Below are 12,396 nucleotides of genomic sequence, written 5' to 3' on the forward strand. Positions count from 1 at the left end.
TGGAAAAAGAATAATTATTATGACACTAGCAATCTTGAACTTGACCTGGATCGACGTTCGTACTTTTCGGTATCTAAGAATCTAATCTCTGATTGGTCAATTCCGTTCACACAGCCAATCAGAGATGGTTATACTACTATGTCACGTTTACGTGTTCGGTTTTTGGTTAACTTAACCGCAAAAATAACTACAAAAAACGCGTAACGTAGCTCCGAAACTGTAAAAACATTACATTTTATATAGATATTAATTTTAACATTCATTAACCATACTTTTAAAGCAGTTATTACGTGTTTTGCGTGCATGAGATGTCCAAAACCGTTGCTAATGATAAGCTAATTTAGCCACCGATATGGCATTTAATCCCCCCAAAACGAATAAAAGTGGCAGTTTTAGGTTAATAAAAATAACTTAATCATAATCAATCACAATTAATGTCATGTGAGATTAAAATAAAATATATATGAAAAGTTTCAAACCTGAACATGGAATCGTGTTTCTTGGTCATCCCATCAAATTAACCTGTCATGTCTGCGCATCGACATTGTGTAATGGAGAGAAAGAAAAGTGGGAATCGGATTCAGTATCAAACATCTAGTTGTGATTTTGGGACATTTTTTAAGTATATATAGGCACATACAGTATGTACGTTTTTTGTTTGGCATCAATTTGTGAAAGGTTTTAATTACACTCTGAAACATACGATATTCAGAACAATTTGTAAACGTATCAAACCAATGTACCACACATCAACATGGCCTGTGTCATATTAGTGATCTATGCATGTCAAATAATCATCAATTATCTTTTCATAGACGGGGTCGATGGAGCGGCTCCAAGTCGAGCTCAAGACATGGCGGTGATTCACGAAAGCTCCCAATCTATCTGGTAAGTGCAGTGAAAATCTATCAGGAGATTTAGGGAATTTTCCTTCATTTGACGTTAAGGTCAAATGAAAATTTATTCCAGCAAGAGACATGTGTCTGGTTGCCAAGTGTTGAGAGATGATATCCAGAGTGAAGTATGGTGAAGAGGGAGTGAGTACATCTTGTCTAGTTTTGGGGGCGTAACACCTCCACCAACCCCCAAAAAATTCACATTGAGAAGCCGTTGTTTACTCTGCAATTAAACGGGGTAAACATCAACCATAAATTGGAACAAATTTTCTTTAAAAAAACAAAACAACAAAAAAAAACATTAAGCAAAAGCAAAATGTTAAGACTCAGTATTACCTCCATCAAGGAGATGTTTCGGTCAGGTGGTTGAGCCATGACGGAATGTCTGCTAGATTTTTTTTATTAGTTGAGACATTGTAATCATGCACAAAGAATAATTTTTGACTATCAAATTCAGCATTTACTCAAATAGTGTACTGCAGAAAACTTGACAGTGGTCGCTCCACAATGTTGTGTACGTCCATGGGCTGTTCCAGCAACTTCAGTCCAGTCTGCTTGGATCCCACATTCCGTGGAACACTCCAAGACACTTACGTGCAATCATGCCACAATGTTGTGTGTCCATGTTTACAATCCAGCTAACAACTTGACTTATTTGTCGGGCCTAATCTGCAGAATGAAATGACACCTTTATTGGTAATTAAGAGTTTCAGTTGACTCTGACAAATGGGAGCTCCACAATGTTGTGGCAAGCAACCTGAATTAAATGCTCGAAACTATCAGCAGTATTTAAGATAAATTTGTCTTAATTGATGATTAGTACTGCCATAGATTCCACAATGTGGTTGCTCCACAATGTTGTGTGCGTCCATGTTTGAGTTCCGGTTTGCTACACAGAATATTTTCTTTCCCCCCAGTTTCCAGTAAAGCTGTCTTCAAGAATCATTTGAATTCCCAACAACTCTGACATGTGGCCGCTACACACTTTTTTTTTTCCAATGTTCCTGGCCACTAATTACGAAAATACTGACTTACAACAAAAGGAAATATTAAGTTCCACTTGGCAGCCATGTTTAAAAGAACATAAAAAAATGTACAGTGCATACTGTATTTGAATTATGATTTTTTTTTTAGGACTTTCTTAAATATTCAGCTTGCTGAAAGTTAAATAAAGGGTATGAAAGCGTGTCTGCCTTTGAATATCCTGTGAACTGCATTCACACGTCAAAGTGGATGTCACGCAGACGGCTGAAACGGTGTCCATTGAGGTGAGATAATGACACGAAGAGACTCTTGCTGTTGTCGCCAGCCGCAACCACCGTCCCACCCACACGGACCACTGCCGACTTGTTGCCCAAATGAGTATCCTCTGCTGGCCACTCCAAGCCCAGGTGGTGGCGATGAACCTGCCGAGACAGATAATCTCCTCAAAATATGACAAGGAGCACAGAGTGAAGAAGCGGACTGCATTAATAGCTTCTGCCGCAAGCAGCGAGATCTGCCGCTTCACCTTAAAGAGCGAACCGTCGTCGCAGTGCCACACAATACCCTCCACGCGACCCTCAGCGCTGCTGCGGAACCATGAGTAGAGCTGCTGGAAGTCCACCGGAGGCGGGTTTTGGATATGGACACTCCCGTGGGATACCAGGAAGTGGACTGGTTGCTTTTTGCATCCCAAGCCTGTCAAAATATGGTCATAAATTCACGACTACCTGACAAAAACCCTAGAGTACCACAATTTAATGTTTGGACTCTACTAATAAATAAATCAACGAGTACCTCACTGTAATTATATGAATTGATTCTAAATGTTGGTAAAACTGATGTCCAAGTCAAATTATGACTGGTTGGAGAGTAAAACTTGGGTTGTAAATCAACGGCTACCGTAAGGGTTTCCATTGATGTTGGTCCCGATGAGCTCCAGAGTTTGTTCCTGGACGTCCGTTAGCGGCACGGCGGCAATTTCCAGTGTGTCGTAGTTGTTACTGGCGACGGGACGGAGAAGCAGCACGGTTCCTGCACCATAATCCACCACGGATGAGTGCCAACAGTACTGCTTGTTGCCATCCTCCACCGGAACCCAACCTGACATTTACGGGGAAACATTGTGCAGTTATTTTGCATCGTCTCCCTTTTATGCCGTTTTCCATGTAGCTGTTCTGTATTAACGGCATCGTATTGAAATGAAGCCCCTTTTATTTTGTCTGCGATGTCAGCTGACCTGGAATGTGTCCATGTTCATCGGGGACGGGATGACCATCGTGATGTTTGACCCGGTGAGCCGGGATCCATGCGTCCGGCACTGTCTTAAAGTCCTCTTCAACATTCCACGTAAAACCTGTAAAACAATACACAAAAACGTTTCGGAGCAGCTAAGAGACACAAGCTATGAGCTACCGCTAAATGTCTCGGGTGACTGATTGGCCTAGGAAAAAATGTTCACGAATTAAAACAATCACTGACATAGATTATCACATTTTAATGTTTCTTAGACACTTCAGCATTAGCGTTGGCTTGTGACACTCACTAAAATACCTTTGGAACTCCTGTGAGCGTACTGATATTTCTTGAATCTTTTCTCTGCTTGTTTATTGGCTTTCCTGTCCAGTCGAGCCCAGAGGTGCAGTTTCCCTTAAGGGCCGAAGAGAAAAAACAGATCTTTCATTTACTGCAACGCAGTAAGAATGTGATGAGGGTTTTGTCAGGAATTGTCACCTTTGTAGTGCGTAACATAGCAGCAGGTGCCGTCCAGTTTCTCTGTGGCTAGTGCGTTGTTGATGTCGACTTCTAGCACGGCGGGGTTCAAGATGGTTGTGGCGACCATATGGAATGGCTAAAAAAAACAAAATTATAATCTTTGAGGGCGACATGTTCTTGCCCTTTTCCCCCCATGTCGCAATGTTGCATAAAAGGCTCTGAAATGAAATTGCGGTTTTAACATATCTTATCTCTTTCACTCTTGAGGTAAATGCTTCTTTGTAAGGGCATCCTACAATGGAAAAAGGGGATGCTTTAACAACCGTCATTAAAATTGCAATAAGCGTATTTCCGCACAAGAAAATAAACACAATATCTCATTTTGCTGGGCTCTGCGTGAATAGCACAGATAGTCTGGACCATTGTTGTTGTTTTTTATGAGTTTTTTGTGAAGGAGCCTTATGACTATGCCACTGCCTGATTACGATCTATGAGTTGGCAACACTTGGATAATGTTTGGGCTACGATTGCTTTCAACACAAAAGGGGGGCGATATCGTGACGCTTCTTCTGACGTCTTGCAATTGTCAGATTGAAGGATAAACTGTTTTGTGTGAGGGCCACAGTGTCTAGTGTTGACTCAAACCAATAACAAAGTGACAGACATGAAAGCAACCCTAACCCTATTTCCAAGACTACACTGATATTATTTAACAACGTTAAATCAAATATTAACATCGTTTAACACGTTAGCTGCATTTTCTCACCATGCACACACTCACTTGGCAGTCACGTTTTTTGGACGGTTCTTCTTTGACTTCCGTCATAAAAACACACGATACTTTCTGCTGGACCGAGCCGATACGTCTCATGGTGCCCCGAGTATCGAAATAAATACAAATATGGAACGATACTATGACAGGTTAGAATATCCGGAGAGGGAGTGGATATTAATGTTTTGATTGAAAGGCAGCGTGAGTTGTATTTCCGGACACGTGACGTATCGCTTCTTCTTCTACGATTCGTAGTGTAGTTTCACGTCGCTTTTGTTCTTCTCGCATTATAGGGGAGCGAAGAAATACGTAAATATGTCTTTGCGTTTTTGTAAGTCTATAAAAAATATATGCAATGATTTTAGATGATATTATTGACTTCATGTTGCATTTTTTTTTCATTATTATTGACAGCCAGTGTGACACGTCTTTCTGGACACTCTACTACGGTTACTTCCGATGTCAATACACGAGCTGTGACCACCTGCACGATGTGAGTCGCCCGTCGACGACCGCAAACTCCTGCACAATTTGTGCTACGAACCCTAATAAAGTATACTGTATCTTAATGACATTTGCAATACTTTCACATTATTTATTTGCTCCAGTAGAAAAGTGTGTAAATACATCCACCAATCAGCAGTATATATTTTTAAAATCAAGTACCACAAAAAAAATACACGTAAGTAAGGTCTCGCTATCTTATTATTATTGTCTCAGAAAATCATTACAAGGATAAATATTTTTAAAATCTTTATTAATCAAAACCAACATCCAATCACATTTTCCATAAAACATGACAATTACAGCTGAGCACTGTAGCAGTCATTGCCGACCTTCAATTGAACGTAGTAGAACATACAAAAATGGCAACAATAAGTGTATCGGATAAATGATGCATGGATTCTACAACACAACTGCAAAGACATACGTTACATACAAAGTGTATTCAGTTTTCTTTCTATTATTATTTATTTTTTCATGAATGAGGAAATCAGAAATGAGGCATTCGTATAGCTTGTCAATGACCACAACATTAAAGACACCCTCATGTTTTGTGAGATGATGTATTTTTTTCTCGCATTGTTGCTTTTCAAATAAAATGAACATTTTTGATTGAGTATCTTTACGACACGGTGGTGTTTCTGCTCGTTTGTGGGTTCACACATAGCATGATGTCACTGGAGTACTTTGCATCTCTTTCCTCCTCTTCTTCCTCATCATGGTCACCGTGTTCTCGATGAAGGTCCATCCGGCTGTCCGTGGGCTTCCACATCTCGGCTTCCACATCGTCCCCCTGCAGGGCCCGCCCATGTTTCCTTTTCCGGAAGAAGAGAGTTTTTATATTCTCCCACCTAATACGTTCCATTTTTTTTTTCAAAATATTTTTGTATTTTTTGTTCAATAGTTCTATAGCATTATTTCGTAATTTAATTCAATGTTTTCTTTTTTTTTTCTTTTTTTTTTTTACATTTTTCTGTTATAGTGTATCAAATATTTTTCACCGTTTAGTGATGATATGCTACATGTAAACAGATCCTATTTTTTTCCCCAATTTTATTTTTGAAACACTTCTTAAAATGTGGATTTAAAAATGTAAAACCATGACTAGCTTTTATGTTAATAGTAATATTAAAAATAATTTGAATTAAACTTACGATTTGTAGTAGTAACACAACACTCCGGCCGCTGTCGCCATTAGGAACACGACGCCAAGGACAATGAGCGCTCTCCATACTGCTAAAAACAAACAAACAAACAAACAAACAAACAAAAAAAAAATAATCAGACTTTAGCTCAGTGAGCATCAAAATGATAAAATCAGATTTTGTATTTTACATTTTCTTTGCAAATTGAGTCTTAAACGTAGATCAGAATATGTTTTTACTGCAATCAAAGCCTGTATATTATATTTAAAAAATAGATTAGGAATAATAGAGAAATATTGTTTAGAAAAAAAAATGGGATATGATCATGCTAGAATAAAATCATTAGACAAAACTTATATTATCAGAATAGACATATTTTACATTTGACGTAAATCACGGCCATGGATGAATTAATTCATTGCAGAGTGCTTCCGGAACATACCTCTCAAGGGGGCCTCGGTGGGTCTCTGGGTCTGCTGATTAGACGGGTGAGCCGGAGCTGAGGAGAAGGAGGAGGAGGAGAATGAGGAAGTGGGCGATGAAGTGATGACATGAGAAGGAAGAGCATGGCTCGAAGAGGAGGAGGGATGGTGAGGAAGAGGAGGAGAGGAAGTGGAGATAGGCACTGGGTGGAACGTCCAGGCTGGGGCTGCTTTTGCGGTTTTAGTCAGTGGAGGGGAAGGTGTGGATGTTGACGACGGCAGTGGAAGCGCGTCAGGCGTTGTTGTGGAGGAGGACGAGTTGGAAGTCGGCAGGGTGGCTGTTGAGGAAGAAAAAAACATTTACTGCGCATTAATTGCAAATGCGTGCCAGTAGACAAGCACCTTATATATGCACAAATAGTAAGAAAACCTTTTAAAAAAATATACTTAACAAAATATATGCAAATGTTATCTGCTTGACATAATATACATAACTATTTGAAAAAAGTAAGACATAAAATAAAACATTTTAAAATGAAAGGAATATTAACAACCTGGTATTAGGGGCCAAATAAATAAATATGACATATAGAAAACTATTCTAGTATAATAATAGGCAGTACAAAATATTTGATAAAACCTTAGAAAATGATAAAAAATAGAAAAAGAATCAAATGTGAATTAAAAATATTTTTTTAATTACAAGATTTTTTTTACTTATAATACTAAAACATAGCGGGTGATATTAGAAATAATACAAATCTATCTAAATAAAATATTCAAAGTCAAAAATAAGTGGGAAAAGGAAAAGTAGAGAGAATAATAGAAATATTAGGAAAAATAAATTATACAGAAATACCAGAAAATATCAATTTATTCAACAAAAAATATGAAAAAAAATTTTTTTTAAAGAAAAATAATACTAAAATGTCTACTAAATATATTATATTATTATAATTATAACACAATACAAAATATTTTTTAAAAAAAATGTTAAATATTAAACTCAAATATGACAAAAAAAATCACAAAGTGAACAAATACTGAAAAAAAAAAATCAGTCTGAAAAAGCGTTATTATGTAGTTAATCGCATGACTCGATTATCTCACTTCAACTTTTGGCATTTGTACAGTCAATACCTGTCGCAGTGAAGCAGAAGACGCCAAAGGCCTGCTCCGCCCTGGCGTTCCACTTAACCAATCCCGTCCTGCCGTTTCCGCACTTGCTGCTCGCTGTAAGTCGAGGGATGACGGCCACCTGTTCCGCTACCCAGCCAAACCTGGGAAAGTGTCGCACACGTCACGAGACAAAACCTCAGGGCAAGTTCAGACTTTGACACATTTTGGCACTAAAGAGCCACCGTACCTCCTGGTTGAGGCAAAACATTTCACCACAAAAAACTTTTGAGAAAGTAAAAATTATGACAGCTCTTTCATGTCGCATTTCAGTCGATGTGGTTTGCCACATTGATTTTTGACCTTGTTACCAGTTAATTTAGATCTAAATCAAGGGTGGGCAACCTAAGGCCCGTGAGCGACATAAGGCCCACCAAAGCATTTGAGCTGCCTCATCACGCAATTCTAAAAAAAATAATGAAAAGTGAAGGTTTGTGTTTCAATAATGTGTGACTTTAAAAAAAAGATTTTGACAATTTTATGAAAAAGTCAAATCATGTTTTTTTTTGTCATTTCATTATCTCACAAGGGCATATTGACAAAATAATGACCCATCGTGAAAGTGACCATCAAGGCCGTTAATATGACATATGAGTCAACGTGGCGTGTTCCAAATATTTTTTTTTCACCTTATAAATAAAACGGAACTGTGCAAAAACCAGCAAAACCACGTACTTGCACGTCTCCAGCCCGTGTCGCAGTTCCTCCTCCACGTTGGCGGTGGTCGCCATGGTGGCGTGACGCGTTTGGCAGGCGACGTGCGCGGAGGTAAAGTTGAAGGTGTAAGCTCCGCCTTCGATGAGCAGGAAGACCCCGGCGGCACTCTGACCTTGGGAGGCTGCGGATAGAACGCAGCAGTTGCTTCTCGTGACTCTACGGTCTACGTACATATGTGATCATTTCAAATATTAGTAACCCTAAACATAACCCACCTCAAAGTGGAATGAAACAATTACAAACAAAGATAGTTTAAAACAATATACAAAAATAAAAAATAAAATGCAAATGAAATCCAACATACATTTCAAGAAAAAAATCTTTTGGAAAATGTATTTTGAAAATGCCTCAAAAGACTTCATTCACATGTTTGGGAAGAAAAGCATAGCGGTACGTTTTAACATTTCAAAAAAGTACTATCATGAAAGAAAACATATCAACAGAGAAAATGATGGCATAGTTCCCATTCAGTAATCAGGACATATTTTCAAAAGAATTGCCAATAGAACAAAATCTGACAGGTTATGCAAACTTACAAGCACAACTATATGAATACGGTATAAAATATCATAAATCGAATATATATCATGAGTTAGACCATGTCCCTAATCAAGTGTCCGAAAGCATTTCCTATCAAGCATTCCTATTCATGCACCCATGACAGAATCAGGTTCAAAGCGGAGCCTCCATTTATTCAAGTACCTTTGAGGAGCGTGGAGGTGATCGTCAGCGTCAACAAGCAAGTCAACATGTTGCAAGCGGTCACGTCCACCGCCACCGCGATGTTCGACAGCGCCAGGACACAAAGCCAATGCGGCGGGACAAACAAAAAAGCGGAGTGAACGAGACAAATGATGGGGAGGAAGCAGGAAGTGGAGGTCAAATCTGCAGCATGGCCCGTTGACCAGATAACCACCAAGAATTGATCTATCTTGTCGTGTTGTCAAACGTGCTCACACAATTCTCTTTAAACTCGTTTCCGACTGGGAATCAAGTCTCTGTTTGCAAATTGAGCATTTTTTTTTTCCCAGCGATTTTTGTGCGTGGTCAGTGCAAAATCCCGTTGGGAGAACTGGAATTTCCGCATAATGTTCCCATGCTCTTGTTGCCCTTCTCACCTTGACTGTAAAGTTCACCCGGAGGCCTACTGAAACTCTTTCTTCTCACAGAAGCTCAGCAGACATCCACCAGCCAACCCATCAGACTATTTTCGAGCCATTTTTCCAGTGATAATATCACGATGTAGTAATTATTCGGGCCCAACCGATTAATCGACCACCAGATTTAATCGGCCAGTAATAGCTCTTCCAAAGATGGATAATTTTTGCCAATCTATTTTTACGCATTAACACATTACAAAACAAACCAAAAATACTGATGTTGAACCCGAAACCAAAAAAGGCACAAAAAAAGTTTGCCTTTTATCGATTTTTCCATTGTAATGTTAAATAAATATGAGATAAGAATTGTAAATGAGTCTTGACTGTTGTTCATTACATTTTTTTTTTCACCCGCCGATTAATCGGATATCAGAAATTTATCCTGCCAAATATAGGCAAGGCATGTTTGTATAGCACATTCCATGTACAAGACAATTCAGCGAGCTTTACATAAAACATTAAAAGCATGACAGAAAGAGAAACAAAATATTCGGCCATTGTAAAAATCGCAATAAAATCATCTAAAATCATCTAGAGTAAAATGTTTAAGACCAATTATCAGCCAAGATAAATTAATCGGCATTGGCCAAAAAATGAATTCAATGAAATTTGAAAAATGTAGCATAATAAAACGATTGATTGAAAATACTGACGATACATTGCAATATAATATTTCAGCAGCAATAGGTGTTTTAAATAAAATTAAGTTGAGATAATAGAAACAATGTTTATGAGAACAAAGTAACAAGGTTTGATTCCACTCACAATACAATGGCAATATTTTGACAATATGACAACGAAATGCACAATTTCTATATAACGGAGATAAAGAAAAAGATTTATTAAAATAAGATAACACCGATAGTAAGTAGTTCCTAAAAACTTGCAAAAGTCATTACTCATTACAGTAATAGATTTTATTGTTTTTAATGTTATAACGGCATTTTCTGTCATGTTTGTGAATGTCACTGTACATTGGGAAGAATAACGCAAATCAAAATCGCAACGTCTGTCAGAAAAATGTTAACACATTATTTTTTCTAAAATCGTTCAGGTGCAGATAATTAAGTGTGCTTAGCTAGGCTAAGACTATTTTTAACCTTTTACCATTACACTTGTGAACTATTTTAAAATGTGATTGAAAACATGGCCTTTGAGGTTAATGAAGCTTTTCTAACCTGTATTTATTTCCAGCGAGGCGGAATGGCAACGTCGGGCAGCAGCGGCGCAGGAAGCTCTTGAAAGAGCCGAGCGGGGTCGCGAGGAGGTCGAGGCCGAGAGGCGTCTGGCCGAGCGGGAGCGGCGGGACTGGGCGGATGAGTGCCGCGACTGGAAGGCGAAGCACGCTACGCTGGATGGCGTGCTGAGAGCGCAGGACCACATGAAGGCCATGAGGCGGGACAAAAGTGTGAGGAGACCGTATTCATTAAGAGTATCTTTATTTTTAGAAAATGGTTTCTGACATTCAAAATGAGAAAGACACTTAAGGCACAATTTAGGATTATTTTATCGATTTTAATCTAAATTTGGATTTAATTTAAAAAATGTTTTAATTGCATCGCTTCATTCAAACACAGGACATTCCAAACAGTGTAGAAAATGCACACATTTATGATTTATTTGCTGCTTTGGTCCATAACATTTTGTAAAATAGGCAGAAATATTCATCGCTGTTTTCCAAAGTAAAAGTAAATGTTTTATTTTCATTCAAGACAAAGGGTCTGCTTTCATAGAGGACAAAAGTAATGGGAGAATATTGACTGTTGACAAGCTCAAATTCCAAGCATTTGGACAATTTTAAATAAAAAAGGTATTGGAAAAAAATCAATTATCATAAATAAGTACTTCTTAATTGGATAATGGATTAGCACTCCATTAATCTTTGGACCTCGAACTAAGCACTAAAACAAGAAATACATTGGCTGAACTGTTTTTTTTTTTTAATAGTGTCAGGCTAACATCAAGAGCTTCTTCCTGTGCATGACAGAGAGTGACCAGCGGGTTAAAATTCTCAAAAATCAAGACGGCATGCCGAAAAATTTCACGGTAAGACAAATTGTCATGAAATCTTGAAAGTACAGGTAATCAGTTACGATTGAAGTCTTTTTTTTTATGGCAGGAGGGCGGCCCTGTTTACATTTCCACAATACCAGAGGCCAACTCCGAAGAACCTGAGAGGAGGTAGTTTTGAACCCCAAAATGCAGAAAACTATTTTTTGTGAAACTTTTTTTTATGCACAGCGTTGACTTATGCTAATTTTTACAAGTGTCCACATTGTTTTGTCATCTAATCTAAAATAGACTCAATGCTGCCATCTGTTGGCCAGAGTGTTTTTTCTTTCCCAATTTAATCAGTTGGACAAACTGTCACCGCTCATTTCCATAGAATAACGGAGCTGACGGCAGTTTGGGGACAACATTTAAATAATTAAGTTCAAAAGGGAGGAGGAAAATGTTTTATTAAAAAAAACAAAAAAAACCGATCCCAAGCCTTTCTTATATTTTTACCACTTTCATGCCAATAGGTCAGTCGTATAGTTGCATGCATCATTTGTATAAAAAGGAACGGGCAAGTTGCAACCCCATGATTTTCAATTCAAACGGAGTGGAGCTATTACTTCTGTGCCTCCCTCTAGTGGCCAACCAATTTAACGTCCTGCCATGTTCCATCAATCCTCAAATCCATCCCCCATTCCCAGGACCAGGACCGTGTTCCGCGTCAGTGCGCCACACTCTGCGAGGGACACCGGACCGGCCCACTTTGACGAGCTGCCCCATTTTGAGGGAACGCGTCCCGAGTCGGCGTCGGGCCAGCGACGGAGCAGGAAGCTGGTTGAATATTTTTGGATCCCCACAGACCAGGACTAAGTCCTGCTGGGACAACCATTGAGACAAGTAATGTTACTG

At 38.7% G+C, this 12,396-nt stretch overlaps 3 protein-coding genes across 6 annotated transcripts; 1 reads left to right on the plus strand and 2 right to left on the minus strand.

Moving 5' to 3' along the window:
- Positions 1 to 922: 922 nt before the first annotated feature.
- rlig1 (RNA 5'-phosphate and 3'-OH ligase 1) lies at positions 923 to 4,593 on the minus strand. Of its 4 annotated transcripts, none has more exons than XM_088297968.1 (7): positions 4,375 to 4,593; positions 3,612 to 3,729; positions 3,432 to 3,527; positions 3,118 to 3,234; positions 2,781 to 2,981; positions 2,407 to 2,576; positions 923 to 2,302 (listed from the first exon to the last, which is right to left on the minus strand). In XM_088297968.1, the coding sequence occupies exons 1-7, from the start codon at positions 4,462 to 4,464 to the stop codon at positions 2,114 to 2,116; spliced, it is 981 nt and encodes a 326-aa protein (XP_088154094.1). In that variant the 5' UTR covers positions 4,465 to 4,593; the 3' UTR covers positions 923 to 2,113. The 4 variants fall into 4 exon arrangements, with proteins under 4 accessions (XP_088154094.1, XP_088154093.1, XP_088154095.1 ...); XM_088297967.1 differs by having other exon boundaries at positions 4,360 to 4,593; XM_088297969.1 differs by having other exon boundaries at positions 3,612 to 3,885; positions 4,375 to 4,562.
- A 538-nt stretch (positions 4,594 to 5,131) lies between these two features.
- Positions 5,132 to 9,314, minus strand: lyve1b (lymphatic vessel endothelial hyaluronic receptor 1b). The gene is made up of 6 exons (XM_088298049.1): positions 9,032 to 9,314; positions 8,288 to 8,450; positions 7,577 to 7,716; positions 6,457 to 6,774; positions 6,024 to 6,105; positions 5,132 to 5,684 (listed from the first exon to the last, which is right to left on the minus strand). The coding sequence occupies exons 1-6, from the start codon at positions 9,078 to 9,080 to the stop codon at positions 5,492 to 5,494; spliced, it is 945 nt and encodes a 314-aa protein (XP_088154175.1). The 5' UTR covers positions 9,081 to 9,314; the 3' UTR covers positions 5,132 to 5,491.
- Positions 9,184 to 12,357, plus strand: LOC148334621 (uncharacterized). The gene is made up of 5 exons (XM_088298054.1): positions 9,184 to 9,224; positions 10,684 to 10,897; positions 11,437 to 11,535; positions 11,609 to 11,670; positions 12,189 to 12,357. Exons 1-5 carry the CDS (start codon positions 9,184 to 9,186, stop codon positions 12,355 to 12,357), a joined length of 585 nt encoding a protein of 194 aa, XP_088154180.1.
- The last annotated feature ends 39 nt before the right edge of the window (positions 12,358 to 12,396 follow it).

This window comes from Idiotropiscis lumnitzeri, chromosome 6 (assembly GCF_059441095.1).
Source record: "Idiotropiscis lumnitzeri isolate Australia: NSW breed Sydney's pygmy pipehorse chromosome 6, RoL_Ilum_1.0, whole genome shotgun sequence".
NCBI classification, from domain to species: Eukaryota; Metazoa; Chordata; class Actinopteri; order Syngnathiformes; family Syngnathidae; genus Idiotropiscis; species Idiotropiscis lumnitzeri.

Coding starts and splice junctions, on each gene's coding strand:
- rlig1 (XM_088297967.1), bottom strand. CDS start 4,464: ATGAGACGTATCGGCTCGGTCCAGCAGAAAGTATCGTGTGTTTTTATG. Junction 3,528..3,611: donor CTATGTTACGCACTACAAAG/GTGACAATTCCT, acceptor TCGGCCCTTAAG/GGAAACTGCACCTCTGGGCT. Junction 3,235..3,431: donor CGCTCACAGGAGTTCCAAAG/GTATTTTAGTGA, acceptor ATTGTTTTACAG/GTTTTACGTGGAATGTTGAA.
- lyve1b (XM_088298049.1), bottom strand. CDS start 9,080: ATGTTGACTTGCTTGTTGACGCTGACGATCACCTCCACGCTCCTCAAA. Junction 6,775..7,576: donor CTTCTGCTTCACTGCGACAG/GTATTGACTGTA, acceptor CTTCCTCAACAG/CCACCCTGCCGACTTCCAAC. Junction 6,106..6,456: donor CACCGAGGCCCCCTTGAGAG/GTATGTTCCGGA, acceptor GTTTGTTTTTAG/CAGTATGGAGAGCGCTCATT.
- LOC148334621 (XM_088298054.1), top strand. CDS start 9,184: ATGGGGAGGAAGCAGGAAGTGGAGGTCAAATCTGCAGCATG. Junction 11,536..11,608: donor GCATGCCGAAAAATTTCACG/GTAAGACAAATT, acceptor TTTTTATGGCAG/GAGGGCGGCCCTGTTTACAT. Junction 11,671..12,188: donor TCCGAAGAACCTGAGAGGAG/GTAGTTTTGAAC, acceptor CCCCATTCCCAG/GACCAGGACCGTGTTCCGCG.